Source organism: Harmonia axyridis, chromosome 1, assembly GCF_914767665.1.
Source record: "Harmonia axyridis chromosome 1, icHarAxyr1.1, whole genome shotgun sequence".
NCBI lineage: Eukaryota > Metazoa > Arthropoda > Insecta > Coleoptera > Coccinellidae > Harmonia > Harmonia axyridis.
The window spans coordinates 43,986,823-44,012,755 of record NC_059501.1 but is presented as its reverse complement, the minus strand read 5'-3'; the positions used below and the strand labels follow the sequence as shown (position 1 = coordinate 44,012,755).

Sequence of the window (25,933 nt, the reverse complement as noted above, 5' to 3'; positions counted from 1 at the left end):
CATAAGAATTAAACCTTTACAACAATTCAGGACAATAAATCATGCCATTCAACAGCTTGAAAACAGACAACAAATCCAAATAAGAACTCCTAGATTCTGAAGAAGGCAACCGCAGAAAGGACCTTACCGGATCATTTCTGAGATGAAATACCCAGTCTAAAAGCACGCCTACATAGAAACCTATTCTGAATTCTCTAGAGATAGGCGATGTGAGTGACATACGACGGCGACCGCACAACAAAGGAATACTCATCAATAATTCTAATGAATATGCAATATAATAATTTTAAAGTTTCAACCGTAAAAAAATTTCCATTTCGAGCATTTCCAAATAATCACACCCCTCTTCTTCTACATATGATTGCAAAAACTCAATACACCGAAGTCAGTAACTTCACTCACCCTCAGCAAACAACGAGTTGTCGATTCATATAATATTCAGGACTCGGCCACGATGAAAGAATATAATATGACATTTATCAATGTTTAAAGAAGATCTGTTCAGTTCACACCAAATGCAAAATAAGTCATGCTGCAAAGCGAGGGCATCGTCAGTTGTAGATATGGACCTGAAAATCTTCATAATCAGCAAACAGCAAGAACGGACAACTCGAGAAAACAGCAGCGACATCATTAACAAATAAAGGAAATAGTATGGGCCCAAATGACTACCCTGAGGTACCCCAGAAAGAGAAAAAAGGAATGAAGAAACGGAGATCGCGCAAGAAGTCCTCGATCGATACCATAAGGTTGAGCTTATTCACATCAAAGAATTATGATTAACCCTATCGAACACTTTCCGAAAATCTGTATAAATACAATCGACACTGCCTCCACCTCTCTGCTATTGAGCAGACGTAACACAATCAACAAACAATAACATATAGTAGCAATGAATCTTGACTTCACAAAACCTTGCTGTTCACTAACAATTGTGTTTTTTCAAAGTTAGATAAGAACAAACCAACTTATCGATTATCTTTAATCGATAGCTTATTAAAAATAATAAATATTTAATATTTAAAACCAGTGTGTTTTTCTTTTCATATTAAATTAGATAGTATACAAATTCCCCTGTAGTTCGATGATAAAAACTTCTCCAAAAAATTGGGCGAAAAGTTCAGAAATCTCCTCACTGTTCAAACTCTCTACTCTGTTGAAACTCATTTTATCAGGAAGATTGGTAGTTCCCGTAAGTCAATTTAGGTATGTGGTTCCAAGAAAAAATAGAATTAGACTATATTCTAGACTCAAGGAATAAACAATAAAAATCAAAACACTTTTTACTCTCCATCTTACACTGATTGCGTTAATCAAAGCGTGCCCGAGCATTCATCTTTGCTGTGATCAAATGTATTTATTATTATTTATTTACATCATCAAACCAAGAGCATAAATATTTATAATCAGAATTCGAAAAATCTCAAGCCAATCCCAACCGGCAGCAGAGTTAGATACTAAACGTTGGGATCAAATCAGACGAATGGTTTAGAATTAATTATAAGGGTAAGTATACCATCAAAATCCCAAGTGGAGGAACTTACGGGCAGGGGCGGATATGGGGGCCATGCCCCCCCTCGCTGACCTTATAAATATAAAAATATATCCTGAAAAATAGAAAAATATGCGTGGGCACTCAGAAGGGTGAAAGATTGGATATGATCTAGAATGGTTGAAGACAGGTTGAATGTATTGGCATTAATGCATATACATAGAACCATTTGCAGCAGTCTTAATGTTGTAAATATCATACAAAGATACGCTGATCAAAAAAATAGGAGACTAGAATTTGTCATTAAGTTTGTAAAATTTCATCATATTTTTTTATTTAATATGTGTAGTAAAAAGGAATCCATTATTTTTCTAATAGATGGCTTCATTCGCTATATTTTATAGTTTTTCTTAGATAAAGACAAAAATTAAAGCCAGGCGGCTGAAAATGTAAATAGTGTTCATGGACCTGATACTTTAATAGCCAATCAGGTGCAATTTTGGTTTCGTCGATTCCGTTCCGGTAATTTCGATGTCAAAGATGCAACGCGCACTGAAAGGCGGCCACTGGCCAATTGTCGAAAATAGCGATAAAAGCATGGAAATTATCGAGTCCTGTTTCGATTGCTCAAGAGATTAAGAGTGCACAATAAACTGTTTGAAACACTATTTGCATAAGGCTGATCTCAAGAAGATGCTAGATGTATGGATACCACACGAGTTAACGCAACAAAATCGCCCTATTTTTGAAACGCTAGGTACCTGCTGATGAAAAATGGATTATTTATGACAACGTCAAGCAAAAACGGTGGTGGTGAGCCTTCGGAAAAGGCCAGGAAGGTTTTGCTGTTTGTTTAGTTAGATTGGCAGGGAATTATCTACGAAGAGCGGTTCCCCTATGACACAATTGTTAACTTGGAACTGTAGTTATCGAACGAAACAGCGCATAGGTATTTGACCCGAATTGGATCATTCTATAACTATGGTAATTGAAGCTTTGTTCTTCATGCAAAAATAATTGTTTTCTTTTTACGACACCTTATACTTTCTTGCACCTGAGTTTTCTTATGAAATAAATTCACATATATTTATGAAATATGTTAAATTTTTTTTGAACTCGTTTTTCTCCTACAAAAATTCCGGAAATTGAATATGATATGATTTACTAAAATTCATCTTTCTATAAAAAAAAACACTTGACCCAGTAGGTACCATCAAAAATTTCCGCTATTTTGCTATATGAGCCGTGACTTTCTGTGGCCCCCCCTCAAACATCTTCTGGATCCGCCCCTGCTTACGGGAGAAACAAAAGAGTAATCTGCCAATATTGATTTAAAAACAAAAAAAGGTGAAAGAGGGGATGAAGGATGTTAAAAACTAAAAAGAGGACATGTGACGCACTGGATATAGTGACATAGTGACAGAGATAATTGTCAAGTGGATAGTTGTCCATTAGTTGAGATGTGCCGACAAAGATATTATTCGAAATATTAAAAAACCTAATTTTCTGGAAAATTCAACATCTTGAAAACTAAGCATTTTAGGACCTATAGACAATTAGTTTAGCAAAATATTTTAACAATCGATTACTTCACACTTTGCCGCCTCCTTTGTTAACTTAACAGCATATATATTTTTCACTGTTGAGGATTTTGCATTACTGGAAAAAGCAAATTACTTCAATTTTTCTTCTTTTTATTTCAGATACTTATTTCATTTAATTGACTTTGCATTCTTGAATATTTGTTTTGATTGAGGTCAAGTTGAATAGCTTCATCTACACTTTAGTTCAATATAATTATTGTTATGTCGTAAATAAAAGGCTCTTCATTAACTATCATTAATAATATCAAATCTACGCCATGAATAATCTCGGTTTGATGTGTTCAATTTGCACCAGTATTACTCTCGTAATAGATTTTTAATTTGCCCACCACATGTCACTAATTTCACCCCATATACGTAGTGTGTAAGATTCGATCGACCCCTGTCAAAAGTTCCTATTATAGCTACCCACTTAATCCCCCTATAATACAAATTAATTCACTGGTCCCAGCTAGTAACATTTTGTAATCCTTTTTCATTGTGCCCACTTTGAGACCTAAGGCAAGGATCATGGGGTTCGATAAAGTTAGATAAATTAGTTTATCGTTCATTTGAAGGATAGATCTTCTATCTCAAATGTCTGCAATAACCAAATACATACATTCCATTGAAAATATGCACTTTTTATCATTGTAGAATGTCTCGTTGAAGCCTGTAATTTTGAACAACAATTGATAAGGGGCGTATTTTATTACCTACACATAAATGATACACGGGATATTGGTAATCTATACCCGAAATTTCTATGGTTTTAAGTACCGAAGTGATGAATATTTATTTGAAGCTGTTTTGAACAAAAAAAAAATTAATCAATTATTCAAAAACCACAGATAGGAACAAAGTTATGATATACAGGGTGTTCTATTTGCAATATCAAAGTTGTTAGTACTGTATGATACAAGCGGCAACATCACAGTGCTGAAAACAGTGGTTTTGATTGTCATAAAATTATCTCATCTATTCAATGTCCTAAGGATATTACTACTGATAATTTGAATTTTCACGAAATCGGTAGAATATACGACAAAACTACAAGAAACCAAAAAGTTTAGTATCAGATTACTGTTTCTCTTAAATTTTTTCAAATTACCAGTGATTCACCAAAAAATGTTTTACAGGAAAAGAACGGGCACTGTTACAAAAAATATATCACTCCTTAGGTTTTAATCAAAATGGGCATATCACATGATATAAACTCTAAATTAGAATAACTATGCCAAATTCCTGTTAAATATTTTGTATTTTGTAGATGATGCTAACTTTGTTAGATTTTGAAGAAAGAATGAATCAATCGAATTGAAATATAATTATTACATTCGAACAAATTTTCAACCTAAATAAACTGAGAACTTGACAAAGTATACTAATTAATATATCTGTTAGTTATATTAATTTCAATAAAATTTTCAAATTGTTGAAAAATCGATAAATCATAAAGATAACAAATTAATTTAATTCCTAATAATTGGTATATAACAATGTGCTCCAATTTCGCTCGTTCTATAATTAGTAATTATTACCTTGTCCTTCCTTCATATTGTGCAGATCAACATTTGACAACTCAATATAGTCAGAATCAAGAATCTAGAAAGTCAGCCAAATTTTTTCAGTAATGATCAAATATATAGTGAACAATCTTATGTCTGTTAAAATAAAAATTAACCCCAATAAATTTACAAATATCAGATAACCGAAACCTAATTATCCATCAAGATGTGACATCATGTGACTATACAAAACAGTTCCATTTTTTATTTGGATAAGGGTAGCCTTTTCATGTAATTTTCTTAGCTTCATCGTATGCTTCTATTTTTTCACCAAAACGAATACAACGAAAGGAGTTGCCCCAAAAAAAATCATGACTCTCCCTCCAAAAACAGCCTTTATGAGAAAATCAAAAATGTAGGAGTGTAATAAAAAAAATTATTTCAACAACATAAATTTATGCACGAAATTTCAATCGGTGGCATTCACCAGAGAATTTTTTTTTTAATTTTAGCAACTTTTGAAGGATATATCTTCGTTAATATGCCATAATGGACCATAAGTTCATTTATCAAATTAAACTTATTTTTCAAAGTATCACCCCCAGAAAACTCGGTAGACATTTTCAACTAACCTTGTATACTGGTCACTGTTTTCAGCATACATCGGATATGGTATTTCAGTATCTAGATGCAGGAGGCGATCTGTCAAGACTAAGACTCAAGAGATGAGAATCTTTTAAATTAGTAGGGGAATGTATAGAAAATTTTATGCGAAATCGGATTAATATGCAAATGAGTTAATCTCTAGTTCTATATTGGACATATCCTCAACCTCGGATGCTGTATTCGGTGCCTAGTGAAGGGATCTCAGAACTCCTCTGAGCTAGAAAAAAATTAATGGCACATTTTCGGCCTCGATTTTTGAGATAATTAATTTGGTGAAAACCGCAACCTCATAAAAAAAAAACTGTTTTTCGGCAACCGTCCGGGAAGAGCTCACTTCCCGGACGCTTTTTCTCTGAGAAAGTAGCATTTCCCGGCCTAGTCCGGAAAGTACGTACTTTCCGGACTAGGCCGGAAAAGAATCATAGAATCCATAGCAACCGAGATAAAGGCTGACAGTTCATATGAAATTAGTTGTCAAAAATTTGCATGTCTTTTGATCGCAATCGCAATAAAATATGGAAAGCAGCAGCGTTAGTGTTATTTTACATGGTTGCCGAAAAAATATTGTACGCAACACGCCCGAAAATGGTTTTTTTGGTCTCACAGACTTCCAGGACTCGCTTACGCTCATCCTGGAATTTTGTCTATTCGTCCAAAAAAAACCCAATTTTACGGACTTGTTACGTAAATTACTATTTTCGGCATCCGTCAGGGAAGTGAGCACTTCCCGGACGCTTTTTCTCTGAGAAAGTAGCATTTCTCGGCCTAGTCCGGAAAGTACGTACTTCCCGGACTAGGCCGGAAAAGAATCACGTCGTTTGTATCATTGTGATTATGAAAATCTTGTTAGGTATTTAGGTATATTTTCAATGAATGCAGTTGATCATTACCATAGCAACCGAGAAAACGGCTCACAGTTCATATGAAATTAGTTGTCAACAATTTGCATGTATTTGATCGCAATCGCGCAATAAAATATGGAAAGCAGCGATAGTGTTATTCTACAAGGTTTCCGAAAAAATATTGTACGAAACACACACGAAAATGGCTTTTTTGGACTCACAGACTTCCAGGACGAGCGTAAGCGAGTTGTCTGTTCGTCCAAAAAAACCCTATTTTCCGGACTTGTTACGTAAATTACTATTTCAAATGAGAGTGATTTGGAAAATGGCGTGAAATGAAAAGTTCTCATAACATCTTCATTATTGGTGTTATTGACATGGAACAAAAACATTCTATACAGGCAGTTTTTTTAAGTAGAATCCATTGGTAGACTCGTTGGTAGATATATAAAATCTTATTTTCAATTGCCATTAGTTTTGAAGTTATAACACACACTTTTGGTGTTTGTAATTCATAACAATATTTATATCAAATAGAATCGCCTAATTTTTCCCTCTTCAAACTTATACAACATGTTATATAAATTTCTTATCAAATTATAGGAATCATCAAAAATTTCAGTTTTAGATGGCAAATGAACCAAGAACCTACTTATCTATAATATTCTGTGAACTTTAGATAATTGAAATATTCGGTGGCCACCATGGTCTCCAGATTTAACATCGTTAGATTCGATCCTTTGGTCACATTTGAAGAACAAATTTATCAAGTTTAAAATATTGAAAAAATCTAACGGTGTTGAATCCGGATATCTTGGTGGCTACCGAATATATCAATACTTTGAAGTTCACAGATTTTTAAAGGTAGGCACTTGGTTGATGTGCCGTGTGAAACTGAAACTAGGTCAAAGCGATTTTAAGTCTAAGATCCCCTCACTAGACATCGAATTTGGGATAACCGATACATTATAGTACAACATGTATTGCTTCATCTTCTAGACATCATTCAAAATATTTCAGAGAATATTTCTGCTAGCTTTGCAATTTTAATACTTGTCGAAATACCTTGGATAGAAGTGTCATTATGGAATAGTGATTGATGATTATAATATTCCTGAGCTTGTGTTGCAATCAAAATAAAATTATATTAAGCAATTTGTCATAGGAATTTGGACAGAAATGAATAATCAATTATGATTTTGCCAACGTTTCGGAATGTCTTGTCCTTTTTTCAAGGCTGAAAAATGATTATTTATTTCTGTCCAAATCCCTATGACAAATTGCTTAATTTTTAAAACATGGACGTGAATAGTACAGACAAATTATATTCTTTCCTAATTTTACTTCAACAGTCCATTACACGGTTGTGGTGACTTTTCATTATGGATTACGGGATATATAGATATGTAATTTATATCGCTCGTAGTTTATGTCGTTTCGATAGAATATAATAAATAATATATCTCTCAATGAATCTAAGGAATGACTCCGATGCTCTTGGTTCCCTGGGCTCGCACTGAGAATGATAGGGGAAAGTGGGGTAATTGCGAACACCTGAGGAAGAACTGTAATAAAACAAAAAAAAATTGTCGTTTATTGATCAATGTCAACTTGAACTAATCATTCTTCTACTGACGTAAGTAACTTTGATAAATCTAAGTATATATAAAACCGCTTGCACATATACGTCAAACTTTAAACGTAAAATCACAGCCCAAACGGGACCATCTAGAGCAAAAATGACAAGAATAAGACCCCCCTCAAAATCGTCTGGAGATCCCGGGAAAAATCCCAAACCTTCGATTCTCCTCGCGGTTTTCGAGTATACGGGGTGTTTCGGATCATTTTGACATTTCGTGTCCCATATTTCTGTGGTATCTGTGGACAATTTGGCTGTCAGTGTCATGTTAATAATAAATATTCCATTTCGATATATGAAAGTTCCTGAAAAAGTTTGCAGTTTCCAAAATTGTTATTCAATATTTAAATAAATGCCGACAGATAAAATGCAAAGTCTTCGGCGAATCGAAAATTCGATAGATATTTGTCAAAATTTAGAAATGAACATTTATATCATCGAATACATTTTCCTCAATTCAGGTTTGTTTTAAGTGTTTGTATTATTTGGAATTAATTGGATGAATGTTACTTTATTTCAGGAATTTTTCGTTTATTTTCCACAAACTATAAAACTACATTCCCTTTCGTGAAAATTTGAATTTATTGCGACAGAAGATGGAACTACCAAAGAGAACAGAAGCTTCATTCATCAATTCAGTCTTGGATTGGAGTAAAAGTTGTGCTACTATGAAACAGTATTAAACAGATAGAAAAACTCCTTATAGATAATTCACAATTGGCTTTATTACTGGAAAAAAAGAGCCAAGTTAGTCAGATAACATTCAAAAGTTTCCATATGTTTTTTGAATATCTAAAATATACACTTTTACGACAGAGGAGTGCAAAAATATAAGTGACCACTCCGTTTTTGAAGAATTTGAGTGCAGTGCTGTTGAATTTATAATGAATAAGTCAAATCTTTCATACTAATGATTTCAACTATATATACCCTGTTATATTATTTTCCGCTCAACTGAAACATGTATTAATAAACCTTGGAAATTAGAGACTCTCAAACTTATAACCTGATTTCTCAAAAAGGTTTCACCAAGATAAGATATTATAGGTAATTGCTTATGAGGTAACATAGGCCATGGGTATTTGAAAGGCAAGTCTATTCATTATGTCTCTTTTTAGTTGGTTTATTATAGCTATACTGAATATTTCTAAAAATAACATTCACTTTAGATGTGAATTAATTAAATTTGGACTTATGCATCATATCATATATATATATGACTATGAAATTGAGAAAGATATATTCTTCTAAATTCCATTATAAGTCTTTTGAATAGTACTTTGAAGATATTGATTTCAATAACGTATGGAATATATCAGTTGAAATACTAGTCAAAATGTTACGACAGAAATAAATCTTGAAGGATCATTCAGTATATGAAGAATTTTAAAATGGCAGTCACTTTCGAAATTGGTATCAATTTTCCAGCAATTCAATGAAGGTATAAAATACTTTAAAAAGCAGACTATTTATTGAAAATTTCCATGTCATGAATGAATGATCAAATTTGTATAAAAATGTAGATACCTACCTATTTGTTCACTAAAGTTTCCAATCTTTTAATCGTTATGGAAATAGGTGCTATATGGCCATTTCAAAAATGCTATCCTACTGATTTATTCATTGCTTTTCATTTTGGTAGAAATTAAATTATTCATTGATTCAGATCCAAAGTTGACATTTGAAAAAATCGAGTCAGATATCGAACCCACTAATATGGGTCAATAGTATTGGCCGATACAATTTTAGTACCGATTTCAAATACTCAGTTCCTTTTGACTGAAGTAAAAATTGAACAATGATCTTTGTATCTTGAAATGAGTTTTGCACTTTTCTAGTGTTCAACAATGAGATAATTATTAAATTGACTCAAGAAATTAACAGAGTATGCTATATCAGGAGTAGTTAATACTGCTAAAGATGTTAATAAACCTATTAATTTCTTATATGGTTCATCATTACAACTCTCTTTTGTTGAATTAAAATTCCATTTAGTTTTCACATGTTCACAATCAGACATGTTGAATTATTGCAATACATATTTGAAGAATATAATCGATAGCGTTACTACTTTTTCCATAATTTCTAGTAATATTCAACCCTAATCATTTTTTATCTTCCCCTAATTTCTTTATCATAAAATTTTCTATCAGAAAATTCATTCAGAATTAACATTAGTTAAAACAAAAAAGTCATCCACGTACAATGCAACAATAGTAAGCCAGTTATTTTTTGATTTATGTAAATACTATGATCAGTTGTTGATCTTTTGAAACTTATATCTATCAAAATTTCATTTACTATATAGGACATAAATTGCCCTGTTTAATTCACTTCTGAGTAAAACCCAGAGCCACAAGTCTCGTTCTATAACATAGCATCAATACAATCTTCAGATACTAAAAAACTCCTTAGTTCGTCAGGAATTTCCAATAGGTCCTTCGAATTGTTGCAATTATATTGTATTTCTTCACAAAATATGGAATAGAAGAATAATTTGCTGCTCAACTGAAAAATGTATTGATAAACCTTGGAAATGAGGGACTTCTTATAACCTGATTTCTCAGATATGGGTATCGGAAAGGTAGATCTATTATTCATTCTGCCTCTTTTCAGTTTGTTTATTACAGCTATACTGAATATTCCTAAAACAAAAATCTCACTGTAGGTCTTTTCATAGATCTTATCGAACGATTATGTAAATTCAATATTTGTCAAAACTGAAAATAAACATTGAATGCAATTTCTTTATTTCAGGTAGTATTTCTATTAATGAGTCAATTGAATAAATGTAACTTCATTTTAGGGCTCACAAGTAAATATCCAGTGGAATGATAGCCCTTAAAATATATCTATTATTCATTTTGAATTGACTTACAAGAATATCAATATTTTCATCGGCAAGACATAAAATGACAAATTTTCTTTCAAAGTTGAAATTCAGAGAAAAATATGCTAATAATTGTCTATTGTAACTATTAAATAAACAAAAAAAAGGACCATAAAAAGGATTACAACTTAACTAACAAACATAAACTTTTTTTGTCAATTTTTCCCACCCAATCATCAATTAAATTTGGACTTATGCATCATACATGTCTCTATAAAGAAGAAATGTGCTAATTTAAAATCTTAATGTTGGGATTATATTATTATTCAATATTCTCTAAAAATTTTTTACAAACCTATAAGCATGAATAACTTTCTTGAAAGACTGACGCTCACATTTTGATTATTCATTTCTCCCAAATTCTTCAAAGAAAGAAATTGCCATTTCTGGAAAAATGAGATCTGAGAATTTGGTTGATATCGGTTATTTTTTATTCATTATTAAAGAATACAATATACGATTTATATTCGAACAAAATTTTAAGACATGCGTCTGAGTTTGACTGACAATTATGGTCATAGAGAAATCTTTGTTTATGGTTATGACATCCACACTAGGGATGGGCAAAGGTCAGAAAACTATCGATATCTATATATTGTATCGATATTTTCTGACACTATCGAAATGTATCGAAATATGTAAGAGTAAAATATCGATATATATCGCTGTGATATTTTGGTGTGAGAAAATTCTGTTGATTTGAATAAAGTTTTTCTATCATAGAGGATAATAATAAAATTCAGTGGAAAACGACATATTTAGTAGTTTGCTTCCATTTTTATGGAGTATTTTGTCCTCCTGAACATTCATAGGGACATTGATGTTGACGAGGACGCTGTGATTACAAGGTTCTCAAAGGGTTCAAAGTTTTGAAGACCAAATTAGATTTTGTGATGTAGTTGCCAATTGTCTTTTTTTTTTCATATCAAACAATCTATTTTTTTTTAAATTTCTACCTGAATGGTTAAAACCCTGATAAGTAAATAATGGTATTATAATACAACAAATACATAAGGATAAAACTTTTTTTGCGAAATTCGAGGCTCTATTGTAAAAAACTGGTTATACATTTATAATTCAAAGTATTGCCCATCGCTGGTCACTACTTTCTCCCATCTTTCGGACAGCGTACGAATTGAAAAAACTGGTCATCTTTTGAAGCGATCCACGAATCGATCCAAGTTTTTACTTCTTCATAAGATCGGAAGTGTTGTTCAGCCAGGCCATGTGCTATTAATTGAAACAAGTGATAGTCCGTGGGAGCAACGTCTGGAGAATACGTCGGGTAGGGTTGTGGGGTAGGAATTCCCATTTTAACGTTTCCAAGTATATCTTGATTACTTTCGCAACATGGGGTCGAGCATTGTCATGCAGTAAAATCAATTCATCTTCTCTCTCGTTGTATTGCGGCGGTTTATCTTTCAATGCTCGGCACAAACGCATTAATTGCGTTCGATAACGATCGCCTGTGATTCTTTCAGTCATAATATACTACGCCGAGCTGGTCCCACCAAATACTGAGCATGACCTTAGAACCGTGAATATTCGGTTTGGCCGTCGATGTGGAAGCATTGTCAGGATATCCTCATGATTTCATGCGCTTGGGATTATCGTAATGAACCCATTTTTCGTCTCCAGTCCCAATCCGATGCAGAAACCCCTTCCGTCTTTGTCTTGCAAGCAGCTGTTCACAAGTAAATAAACGTCGTTCAAACACCTCGCGGCTTCAACTCGTACCGCACCCAATTTCCTTGTTTCTGAGTCATTCCTATGACTTTCAGGCGTTTTGAAATGGCTTTTAGTGTCACTCCTATTGATCCTACAATTATTGTTGCGTTTGACATGAATCTTGATCAATTATTGCCTCCAATTCTGCATCTTCAAAAAACTTCTCTCTTCCACCGCGATGCTGGTCTTCGAAATCAAAATCACCATTCTTGAAGCGTTGAAACCACTCATCTATTTCTTTATTTATTTAATCAAACGGAACAAGCCATTTTACAGATGTACCAGAAAATAACTAAACCTAGACATAAACAATATCGTTGGTACGTTCTTCCACCAATATCGTTCTCACTATAGGTATTTGAAAGCATTCGATGAACCTCAGCCGCGGATTTTTTCATATTTTAGTAGAAAATTGAAACCTCCCGCAAATGACGAGAATTTGGCTCGTAAGCTAACATGGTTAGTCGTGAATAACTTTATGATGCAGACACAAATCGACTAACATGTCAATGGCGTTATGTTCACAAATACCTAAACTTATTGTATGACATCTACGATATATTTATTTCTCTAATTCTGTGGTTACTCCGTTCATTCTTCCACATCTTGTGGAACAAAATCGTGCGAGAATATATCAGAAAAGCACAGTTTTCATGGTTATATTTCATTATTATATGTTGGTACTCCGAACTTTCCGCCACGGCTTTATCCGCCAATTCATCAATTTGCCTTAAAAAAAATCAGTTCTGCCAACCAACATTTTTCAAGCCAAACATCACTAAATGATATTTATGGAAATATTTCATTAATTTCAATAAGAATGCAATGAATTAGAGAAAATAATATATAATACTCGAACAGAAGGCTCATTCTACCACTCGTTCATTCAAAAACTCGCCACTTCGTGGCTCGTTTTTGAATTTTAACTCGTGGAAGAATATCAATGCCTTCTGCACTTGTATTATAAATAACTATTCTACTACCACTTACCGTTACAGCCATCTATTGCAAAACGGCGGACGCAAAGTTGTACGCCTTATATACCTAAATATTCATATGAATATCTAAATATAAATATTTTTGAGAGGTAAGGCTTGATATCGGTATGATCTGGGATTTGGTCCCATAGAAATACTCGAAGCCCATAACGGCGAACCCCCTCAAAATTGAAGGCTAGGACCGCCCTTGATTTGTCGTCATGGAAAGTTATTTGCATCAAATATTTTCATGTGAACAAGGGCCAAACGGTATGTTCTAGGAAAAAAAATCATACAGAATTCCACCCTAGAATCAGCATAGTATACCGAGTGAATCGTCTGAAATCAGCTAACGATACAAGGTTTCCGAAAAAAATCTTTTATTTTCTAGAGGGATACCCAGTGAAGGATCTACCGGCATAGTGACGGGGTCCAAGGGGCGGAGCCCCTTCGGCGAGCAGAGCGAGTATTCAATATAAAATCAAAATTTGAAGAAAAAGCAAAACCCTTGGTGTCCGGGATTACCCGCAGCATGTGGGGTAATTACGGACATGGTCTAATTGGCATAAAAATCATAGATGAATCCTCTGGACGTGGTTTCACCACTGGTATAATTTTCATGGGTTTAGCTTTTACACTTATTGCATATAAAAGCTAGTCTTTGATTATTGGAATTTCATATTTTTCATTTCTTTCAGTACAAATCATACAATAATATTCTTTTTCGTAGATTTTCTAGTGGATTTCTTTTTCTTAAACAAAACATGGTCTTCTTCGAAACTTTTATTGGTACTATCTTATTTTCTTCTTTTCCCTTGTTTTTGTTCTGCTTCAAGAATCACGGACATCCGAGATTGCCCCACTCAATTGGTCCGTCATTACCCGATACACACTAATTCGTGAAACTATATAGTTTTTAGTGGTTAGAAACTGACAATGCATGTGGTGATTATTGAAATGAGTTACATGTTTAGTACTTCCTTCACAACAAAATTTCAGATTACAGTGTTTTGCAAGGAGTTTTATACAAGTATACAATTTAACTGAAAAATTAGATTAAATTACAAGAAAAATAACAAATTAACTTATCTTGAATAACGAGCGCAGCCTCACCTCACCAGTTACTGTTCGACACACGATTGAGTCATTCGAAATATCTACTTTTTTTTCTAACATACGAAAATCTTAGTGTCCGTCATTACCCGCCGTCCGTGATTACCCCACGCTCTCCTACACTAGCATCGAATTTTCATTATAATATATACATAATATAAATATAACTGCAATCTTTTCATAGAAAATTGGGGCTTCATTTAATGAAGCCTACCACTTCAAAAACCTAATGATGGAAGATCAGGATTCAACAGTTCAACTTTCAACTCTCTCTCATAGCAGAAGAGCAATCCAGCATATGCGTCCCCTCATCTGTTCGATAATCCTCAACAAACTTCATCAATACAGAGATGTTAACTCGGGTGTAAGTTGATTTCATAAACAGGACCTCTCTTTAGTCCTTCCAATTTGAGGCCAACACACCAGAGACTACTAGAGAGAAGAGAAGATCGATTAATTTGGCCACGCTTTGCCGACTTCTATTGAGATCACTTATTCAATTGTAAACGTATTATGACGCGTTAAAATAAGATACCGTCTGTTGTTTTCCTAAAGGATCCACATTGGTTACTTCAAAATGTTTGAATAATATCGACTACAATAATATTTTGAATTCCTAACAATATTCAATAACCTAATTATATGAAGATAGTGCGTAGGCCGTAGAGCGAGTAATCTAATGCAATTTAGGCGTGAAACGCATTATATATCTATCAGCTGAATTTTTTTTATTTAACAGAGGGAATCCATGTACGAACTACCTCATGAAGATCGAACAGTGTGTTTTATGCTTGAAAAACACGACCTACTCACTAAATCTATAATCTGCTGCTTTTAGGTTATGGGACCTTTTTTGTTTGTATATCTTGGTTTTGGTACTTATAGTAGTAATAGTTTTTATTTGTATATCTTGGTTTTGGTACTTATGGTAATAATATAGTAATAGTAAAATTTATTGAATATCAACTTACTTGTTATGTCAAATTAATCATATTTTAACAAACTCGAACTTCTTCTTCTATGCTATAAAATAGAACCATTTATTAAAAACTCTTTGATGGTTCAATCCAATTTGTTCATTGGCAGGGTTTTGATTCTTGAAGGGAGGGAATTGTAGAATTTTACCCCCAAGTAGTCAAAAAATTGTTGTATCCGGTCTAAGTGATGTAATGGTGTTATCAACTGATGTGTTCTTCTCGTATAGTACTCATGGTGATCTTGATTTGAATTCATTGACTTCTTGTGTTGGTGTATGTATTACTGTTACTTCAAACATTCCCTAATGAATATTGAAGTTAGCGTAAGTATTTTTTCCTCTTTGAATGAATTTCTGTATCTCTCTCTCCTACCCAGTCCCTTTAATGCTCTTATAGCCTTTTTTTGCTGTTTGAAGACTTCTCTTGTTGACTGACTTGAATTTTGTATGTGAGATAACTGTGTACACGAGCATATACATGCAGTCTTAGCTGTTCGGTGCGTAGTTATTTGCTTAATCTTTCTAATAAGATACATATACTTGAGATTTTTTTGCAGATCTCATCTACATGTGTTGTCCATGCTAGTTGACTTTCTCTCATAGAAGAGTCTCTCTTTTTTTTATGTATTTGAAACTGAGTCTGTGACCTTCGTGATAGGTTGGAATCCTAATCACGTTGTTGTAGTCAACTAGTCCCTTCAGTTCGTCGGACTAGTTTTCATTTTTTTGTTAAGGATTAATTCTAAAAATTCAAGTAAAATAAAACAAAAATGTGGAAGCATCATTGAAATATCTCCAGAAATGAAAAAGTTATGGGACTTTGAAGTTGCGCTTGGAAGATTAATTTCATAGTACGTGTAAGTGGCGTGACGTCACACACTAGACGACTGGTATTCGCAGAGTGCTTATGAATTCATTGGTGTACAATCACTTGTGCCGTTCGTGTCGTGTTTTGTTCGTTACACGATGGCTGAAATAACTTACTATATACAAACATATAAATTACTTTATCTACTCCTATTGAATTATAAACTCATTATTCAACTGCTTTTGAGCAATTAATAGTATCTATTAACAAACAGCGTGATTTATAATAACTCACTACTTATAACTCACTATTATAAATTGGAAAATATGGATCTGTGCTTCTATACTTCTCTACTTCTGTTCGATTGGCCGAAAGGGAACATTCCATTATTGTTATTGAGGGGAGGAATGTCCGAGGGAATGTCACTTTTGACGTTTTCAAATTAAGTTGATATCTAATTATTGTGAATGTTTTGCTGAAAACGATTATTTCAGATAGTGAAGATGAAATATTATAAAGGTATACATTTCCAAAAGACAAACAGCTAATGTTACCATACAGAATTAATTGCCCGAAAAAATATAAAGGAGTTTGAAAAAATTTTCAAGATTGGTGTAGCAGTAAGATCGTAATCGTTTACAGGGAATATTTTTTGGTATATTTTAATGCATTTTTATAGGCAATTATTAAGGTTTCTATGTCTGTACGATGTACTGGATTCGAGCTAGCCGAAGCTAGTTCGATTGTGATTGGTAGCACTAAGTTTCCATCTCTCTTGTACGGGATCGAGCACATTATGTTTATTTCCCGTTCCTTCTGTCTTAATTCTAAGTCTGTATTTTTTTCTTAGTATTTATTGATATAGTCGTAGATAAAGTATAGTATTCAACTTGCGGTAATGGTCATAACTCACTTGATGAATTACAGCACTCGCCTGCGGCTCGTGCTGCAAACATCATCTGCGTGAGTTATGACCTACATTACCGCTCGTTGAATAATATACTATTTTTCTCTTTTTACTTTTTACTCCTCACATAAATATGTTTTGCCATTGATAGACTTCAACAACCAGTACTGACTTTGAATATAAGTACCTACTATACAAGATTCACGTTTGTCAGAGGTTTTTTGCCAACTCTGTCGAATGTCTGATCTAATTTTTCATTCCTCTTCATCATTAAAACAATAACTTGTCCGTTGCCTACCGTCACATTAGTTTACTACGATCCTTATTTTGCAAGAGTACGGATTGTAAAAATTAGTTTTTTTTTCGCACGTATTATGCATAGCTTATTACCTTAGGAAAGAGCTAATTGACAGATAACTGGAACGTTCTTTCCTCAATATTACATTGAACATTCATTGAGTATATATCAAATGACACTACAAACTAATAACTCTGCTTCATTATTTTATTTATTTAAGGTTTTTCGAATGAAAACGCTCGTATAGCTAGGCAAAAATATGCACGACAATGTCCTAATCGAAGATTACCAAATAAAGAAAGAACTGGCAGAACGAAAACTTTACAAAGTATATAAAACGTGATAATCGACATCCCAATGAGGAAAGGACAGCAATTGGATTTAAGGGAAAAAACCATTCTGAAAAGGAATCATCTTCAGTCATTTCACCATACCCCTTTCCTGTTCAATATCCGATTAGATTATAAATAGATTTTGTAGATGGAATCTAAATCAATTAGATTCTTGGAGATATGACCAAATGTTCTAGACCGAAGAGGAGATCTTTACTCTGAAATATTTTATTTCCGCAATTCCAACATTCGGACTCATAATAATCCAAATTACAACTCATTATCAACACGTGTCCAGGGTTGATGTATGGCTAGTCATGATAAGAAATGAAATTTTCATCAGACCGTTAATAATTCCATTTTGAATTCTGCTATTCCCGTAAATTTTTTAGATAACGAAATTTTTGATTTATTTAAAGACATATGCCTCTGAACCAACGTCGCCTAATTTGATTTGAAATGGACAGTTTTCCAAGCCACAATGATAGGATGGTTACAGAATATGTGGAGGTTAATTTGAAGGACAATAGATAGGAAGATCTGATGGTCTGCTCGAAGTCCCGAACTTAAACCTATAGTTTATAGATTTCTCTCTTTTGGGTGTTTTGAAAGCTAGAAGGATGAAGGTATAAATAAGTACCTATTGCATTTTTGCTAATCATTGAGAAATCTACTGTGTGCTGAAAATTCATTCATGACTTATTCAAATGTTACTATCGGGTGCCTTCCCAATGGCGTACACTATATTTCATTTTCTCATGAGGTAGAAAATTTTTCGAGGATAATAAACTCGCTATCTTATGAAAAAAAAATCAAATACAGGTGTGCCATTTGAAATTAGCCCGATATTAACATTTCAATATGTTATCAATGAATAGTCTTATTTCGAACACCCAGTAGAGTTCGCAGTGGTTATAAAAAAGTCAGTCCGGTGCTAATAGCCACAGATGCTGATGCACCGAGGAGGGTTTTTGGTGGGTATGCCTGGATGGTTCCACCACCGGTGGTGTCCTTAACGAATTTCCCCTCCTCACGAAAAAAAAATCAATTCTTACCTCCGTTTTTCTAGAATCAACATTCAAAATCTCATTCAGATAAATTTATTGATTCAGAGTTATTAGGTTTTCCCAAAGACACTACTATTTATCGGAATAGGTATCTCAAAAACAGAAAGATTCAAGCATGTTGAACTCCGAACAAACTTAGTTTTATTTATTTCAATCAATCTAGAAATTCAATAAAAAATAGGTTGTTCCATAAGAAAAAAACGTATGTTTGGTCATTTACACTTATGTAGTATTTCCAAGATGTCTTCGTAATAACATAGAATATTTCCCTCCTGTCAAAAATTCTATGTATCTGGAGAACAATTATCGAAAATTACAGCGATAATTGCATTGTAGGAAGCGAAACTGCACTGCGATAATTGTTCTGTTCATAGATGCATAGTTTCTATGCATCTTACACAGTTAGAATCTATGGCAATTCAATTCTACACCAGTTTGACAATTGATGTAACAGTTTATTCGGGAAATATTCCCCCGAATTACACTCGTGCATCAAAATGACCGGATAATTTCGCATTCCAGCGTGTTTTCTTTGAAAAACTGCATTCGGTCATTTTCATTTTTGGAGAAAGAGCCCTCCACCTTCGGTGTCGGGCTCTTTCTCCAAAAATGAAAATGAGTTCATGCAGTTTTTATGACAACACGCTGTCATGCAAAATTATCGGTAATTTTGATGCACTTGTGCAATTACCTACGATAATCATATGTTATTAAAAATATTTATTTCATACTGATACATTACAAAGGCATAAATGCTTAGTTACCGTAACTATAAACATTGTCATAACTCCCTTGGGAGTTAAACAGGGCAGTTATAGATCTTTAACTCCCTCTAAAGTGTTCACAAAAATAAACCGACATTTGTCGAATTTACCATTAAAGTTGTTACCCGAATTGCAAGGATTTTCTATTAAACGGTTGTCACTGTTAATGACTGTATTCAAACATGAAGTTGTTTCCCTTCTTTCATCTGACATGCCAGCTAACATTCTTGCAGTTTTGTTTTTCAATTCCATGCTGTCGGCCAAATACCCTTCTGCCACCGTTGAACTTCGCCATCCACCATGTCTCTTCAATGTTGTCATATTTGCTCCTGCATTGACCAAGGCAGTCGCAGAAGTCCTTCGCAGACAATGTCCTGTGAATGCTTCTGGATTCGACAATTCCAAAAAACTAGCAATTTTGCTTGGAATTTTCCCGAATGTATTTTTTCCAACCGGTTGAACTGAGCAACGTTTTCCTCGATACGTTAGAAAAAATCTTTCCGGGCCCGATGGACGTAGAAGCATATACTTCCTCACTAGACTCAATGCAGAGCACTCGTTTTCTTCCACAATAGTAAATCTCTTACGAATATCTGTTTTACTTTCCGGAATGTCAACCACCATAACAGAGCCCCTATCTTCGATGTGATTAATTTTCATATTCAAAAGTTCTTGACATCTACAGCCCCCGAAATAACCCATAATCAAAACTACCTGTGAAACAGAACAATAAATGTGCAATCGTTACAGTTTGCATTACATGCCTTATGAAGTAAGTATTTTTGATCAGACGCATTCTTCAAAAATTTGACAATATCTTCCCGACTAAACACTTTAGACTTTTTTGGCTCATAGCCTTTACTTTTGCGTTTGAGAAACGCTTCCAATTCGTGAAATTTACTTCCATCTATGTCATCATGTATTCTCATCATCAATTTTAGCATTGACCACTTAGTCCACAGCGAATTAGGACTATACAATTCAGACTGTAAGAAAAATAAACCAATTCACATATTAGACTAAAAGAATAAATAGATACCATCTCTTGAAAATACGCCAACATTACAGTTTCACTCGTGTTTTTACTATCCATACGGTTAACTTCCATCCACTGCAGAAATTTGTCATATTCCTTTTTGTACTTAAGTTCCGACTTTGTCAGTAGTAGTACGGAACGAGCTTTTTCAGCCTTTTCCAACAAATCTCTTGAAATCTCAATTCTCTCTGAGTTTGCATTCATTTTCACAAATTTGAATATGATGAGAAACACGATATGACAAATATCTACAATGTTGTCAGTGACATTTCCATGGCAACCATGCCTACTTAATTCTTAATAAAGATAATTCGTTTTGTTCTGAAAACCAAAACAATTTGGTTTTTATATTTCATGCAGTATGAAATAAAATTAATTATCTATCTTGTGAGTTATTGGATTTTAACCACCTCGGGCAACGCAACAATCCCTCGGGACTTACGTCCCTCGGGATTGAAATCTATTGCCCACTGTGGTTAAAACCCTCTTATCTCCCTTGATACATAAATAACTATTCCAAACAATTTGCGAATGTACGAGTAGGTACTCAGCATCACCGGAAGATGGTGTAACTATCGCAAAACAAATTTACTATCGTGTACTTAGTACATCATCGTGGACGGCTCTCTCTTCAGCCGTTTGACATCTAATGTTGGATATAGGCCTCTTCTAAACTCTTCCATGTTTTCATATCCCGTGCTTTTTTCATCCACTGATTTCCTGCGATCTCCTTGATGTCATCCCGCCAACGCTCAAGTGGTCCGTAGACGGCCACTGTTGAAATTTCAGCCGAATCGGACGTTTAGTTTTGTTTTGACCGAGTGTGGAAGTGGGCGTATCCAGGTCCGTCGCTAGGGGGTAGGCAGGGTAGGCGGTCGCCTAGGGCGGCAAAATTCCAGGGCGGCATTTCAAGCTTGATCAACAAAAATTCTACTTCTTCTTCATCAGCCACCAGCTGTCCACTCCTAGACATAGACCTCCCCAAGTTCTCTCCATCTGCCCATCTGGGTAGCGGAAGGACACGCTTAACAATCCCAGTTGAGACAGGTGCGCCCCTGCCTTTGCGAGCCGTGATTTCTTCCAAAATCCGATACATTGGAGAATCATGTCCCACCACAAATTCCCACCAACTCTATTGTCCTTAACTATCCCTCAACCATCTTCCAACACGCACGACCAGCGTGGAAGATTATGGCCAAAAACCCTCAAACTTTCAACAAAAAACACATGTTTAGAAATTCAAAGTATCAAATGAGATTTTATGCAGTCAGCAACAACAGGAAGAAATAGCGACAAATTTAATTAACATCAAAAACCATCAAAGGTGCCGCATTATACATTATACTTATAAATATCCAGATGTGGTGTGATCCCCTCATAGTGCAGTTTACGAGTTATTGACGCTAAAATATACATTTGCACTAATCAGGCTTGTCGGCGTTCGCTTTACGTTGGCGAATTGTATTGCCACTTGGGGTTCTGGATTATTTTTTTTTCAATTCTTTAATCAGAATGTTGATTCCTCAGAATGGAATGCAAAATATAAGAAAACAATTCCATTTCATCGCTTCCAACTGATCCTTCTTAAGAAATATAAGAAGTTTTATTATTTCATACCACATTCCATTATTTAATAATATTCTTCATTATTTATATCAAATTATCTAGTGTTGGGAGTAAACGCATTCGAATTAAATAATGGTTCATCCGCATCATCCGATAATCTTAAAAAAAAACAAAATATCGAGCTTCTTCTAAAATCGAAACTGTGCTAGGAACATGAAACTGCAGGGCCCGCTCTGGAGGGGCGGCAAATAATGGAGAGTGGCATTATCTAATTTTTCTGGAGAATCTGGATTACTGGAAAAACGAATTATTTTTTTCATTTAAATTAATTTCACTAATGATTTATTATTATTTTTTTTTTATCAAATTTACTAATCTTGAACATATTTGCATCGTGAATATCTGAAACACCTATTCGAATTTAAAATAATTGTTCATTTGTATCATCCGGTTGTTTAATTCAATCATATCAAAGAAAAAAAAAGTATTGTTCGAGCGTTATATAGTCAAAACTCAGCGGATAATCTGAAACCTGAATTCAATTCATATATTTTATCATTTATTCATTAGAATTCAGTTGGGCACATTTATTGTTTATTGCATTACACCTATCCTAAATCATCTATTGGATTAAAATTTGAATCTATCATATAAAAAAAAAATTACAATTAAAATACATTTTTTCCCTCCTAAAATACTTTTTATGAAAAAGTGCGGAGTTTTTCACACTTCCACACTGAATCTTTGAGAACAAATTCACCAAACCAACATCAAACCCAAAAACCTCTTCCCCCCTCTTTGGCTTACTACAAAATCGCAAACCTGAAAGGTTTCCGATTTGTATTTTTGCCGGGGTGGTAGAAACGCTTGAGCAGGCGCTGGACCCCGATTATCCAATATTAATTTTTATTATTCTGCAGGGCGGCAAAATGGGTCAATGCCTAGGGCGGTAGTTTGGCTAGCGACGGCCCTGGGCGTATAGAGATGGAAAAAGAGCAATTTCGGTCGATTCTTGATTTTGAAAGAGGAAAGCACGCAGCGAAATCAAAGAGCGCTCGGATACTGTGTAACTACGGTAACTCTTCTCCTTCGATGGCAACCGTAAAAATTTGGTTCAATGAGTTTCAACATGGTCGCACATTGGCAGACCGCCGTTTGAAGGTGCGTGAGATAGCTGAGGCAGTAGGCATCTCCAAAGAACGCGTTGGTCGGTTGGTCGTTGGTCACATCCTAATTGAAATATTGGGCATGAAAAAGCTATTTGCGCGATGGGTGTTTGCTCACTCCGGAAAACAAGATCTGCTGTTTCATCGCAATCCGCTGGAGTTTCTGCGTCGTTTTGTGACCTTCGACGAAACATGGATCCACAGGTACACACCAGAAATCGAGGAAAAGTTCAAACTGTGGGTTTTACCCGACAAATGCGACGCCTTTCCTATTAGCTGGAAAGGTGATGGCCACCGTTTCTGGGATTCACAAGGTGTGATCTACATCGACTACTTAGAGAAGGGTAAAACGATCACAGATCTCTACTATTAAGAATTATTGAAGAGATTCGACACCGAAGAAATTAAGGTCGAATGAGAAGGTTACAGTCGCGACGGAGACCTACTTTGCAGACCTCTCAAAAACGCATTCTTTAGTCGGGTTAAAAAAAAAGAGAATATCTGGGTTAAGTGCGTCGAGCTAGAAGGAATCGCCATTTCTCTGGAATTTCCGGTTTTCTTCTCTAGGGTGAGTACTTATCAGACCTCCCTCGTATAGCTCTAATGGAGCCTAATGATACTGTGGGACAAGTCAATGAAGGAACATTGTATATATTCGATAATTCAACCAAATAAAAATTACTGCACTCACCATTGGCTTGATGAATTTCTGGTGAACATGATTGATGTAAAGATGGTAACATTGTATTTGTCTGTGATATACTACAATCCATTGCTGCAAAAAATAAATTTATATATTTGAAGAAACATAGTAAATGTTGCAATAATATGACATTTCAAATAAAATTTAAAGGTAAAGTGCTAATTTCATTACCAATCTCTTCTCAAATAGGCAAGAAGAAAAATGTTCATTCTAATAATTATATTTGTATCTATCAGTATGCAATGGCTGAAGAATAGTTAATCTTCAAATTGTAAATTGTAAGATTATTATGATTCGCGGTATTTATTCAATTTTAACTGAAATAGCTCAAGTTATTCATGAAAATTCAAGAAGAATATTAAGTACCTATACTGAAAACGTGACATTGATTCATGAAAAAAACCTGAGATATTATCAACCATGAAAACCCACGACTATAGATATAAGTTTCTGTTCCGAATCTCATTTGTTTCCACGAAAGATTTTTTTTATTCATTAAGAATCAAATTACCATTTTTCTCGAGGCAAATGTTTCAAATCCATAATAATATTTTGATGAGAATTTGCAGCCAGTATGTAGGTACATACACTGTGTCCGTAAAGTATGGAACAAATTCATTTTTAGCTAAACAGACCATTTTAAGAAATAATCCTGAAACACGTCGATTTTTTATTTTAGTTTACCGTATTTTAAAATAATAATCTAATATACAGGGTGAATAACTTTCGAGTAATGACCGTCATTTTTTGTTTTTTTGTCATTGTTCTTGAATTTCTTGGAAATTCAATATTCAATTCATGCTAATATATCATATATAACAGTGTAAATAGGTACTGTAAATTGATATCTTAAGTTATATTAAGGAATTTTTTGTCATTACGGATGTGTGTGACAAAAATTATAATGATAGGCAACTAATCGAATCCTTTTCAGCCGAAAGTTTCAATCTTAAAATTCGTGTGAATTGCTTGGTAAATCTTCACATGGCTGGTGAAAAAAAACTCAAATGTTGAATATTTGAGTATGATATGGGAAAAATATTCAAAAGGAAAAACCCTAGGGAAGTCCTAATTAAACAAACAATACCTATATTTACGAATACAAAAAATACTGGAATGATTCAAGAACTAGAATGATATACTGAAACTCGACCCTCTAGTGTTGTAGAATTTTGAATGATATAAATCATACCTAATATGAAAATTATAGCAAAAATACACATGTTAATAGAAATCACATAAGCAATTATATACAGTTCATACATAAGGAAAGGAATAAATCTTCATATAGAAAAGGAGAAGCTTTTCGAACAAATCCATGGACATGTCAACTTCTGACATTAATGACATCATCAATGCGACTAACGTCTTACGTCATAAAGATGTGCACTTGAAATAAAAGTTGACATGTCCACGCGATTTGATCTGATTTCTTTTCTAGATAATGAATGTATTCCTCATGTCATGTACCTATACCCTGTATTATAATGAACGCGGCTACAGACAGCATTTCAAGAAACATACATGTTCCTAGAAATCTATATGAAGAAATGATAAATTAAAATAGCGAACACATCATAGGTAAACGATAACAAAGAAAATTTCAAAAAGGGAAAAACGATCCCGAGTGCCAACAACAGAGGATACATTTCTTCCCTCCTAAAATACTTTTTATGAAAAAGTGCGGAGTTTTTCACACTTCCACACTGAATCTTTGAGAACAAATTCACCAAACCAACATCAAACCCAAAAACCTCTTCCCCCCTTTTTTGCTTAATACAAAATCGCAAATCTGAAAGGTTTCCGAAATCTATATGAAGAAATGATAAATTAAAATAGCGAACACATCATAAGTAAACGATAACAAAGAAA

The 25,933-nt window shown here is 34.1% G+C and overlaps 2 protein-coding genes across 2 annotated transcripts in view; both read right to left on the bottom strand.

Moving 5' to 3' along the window:
• Nucleotides 1-24,131, bottom strand: part of LOC123671464 (photoreceptor-specific nuclear receptor-like) — a 106,532-nt gene extending 82,401 nt beyond the window's left edge. Inside the window, exon 1 of the mRNA XM_045605321.1 lies at nucleotides 24,050-24,131. Coding sequence (XP_045461277.1) covers nucleotides 24,050-24,131 — 82 coding nt within the window. The remainder of the gene's footprint in view (nucleotides 1-24,049) is intronic.
• Nucleotides 19,624-21,081, bottom strand: LOC123671465. Its single transcript, XM_045605322.1, has 3 exons — nucleotides 20,630-21,081; nucleotides 20,355-20,576; nucleotides 19,624-20,304 (listed from the first exon to the last, which is right to left on the bottom strand). The coding sequence occupies exons 1-3, from the start codon at nucleotides 20,828-20,830 to the stop codon at nucleotides 19,639-19,641; spliced, it is 1,089 nt and encodes a 362-aa protein (XP_045461278.1). The 5' UTR covers nucleotides 20,831-21,081; the 3' UTR covers nucleotides 19,624-19,638.
• Nucleotides 24,132-25,933: the final 1,802 nt, after the last annotated feature.

Excerpts from the sequence above, each read along its gene's own strand:
- LOC123671465 (XM_045605322.1), bottom strand. The coding sequence starts at position 20,830 with ATGAATGCAAACTCAGAGAGAATTGAGATTTCAAGAGATTTGTTGGAA. Across the intron at positions 20,577-20,629 it reads TGGCGTATTTTCAAGAGATG|TCTGAATTGTATAGTCCTAA; the intron begins GTATCTATTTAT and ends TTTTTCTTACAG. Across the intron at positions 20,305-20,354 it reads AAAAATACTTACTTCATAAG|GTAGTTTTGATTATGGGTTA; the intron begins GCATGTAATGCA and ends TCTGTTTCACAG.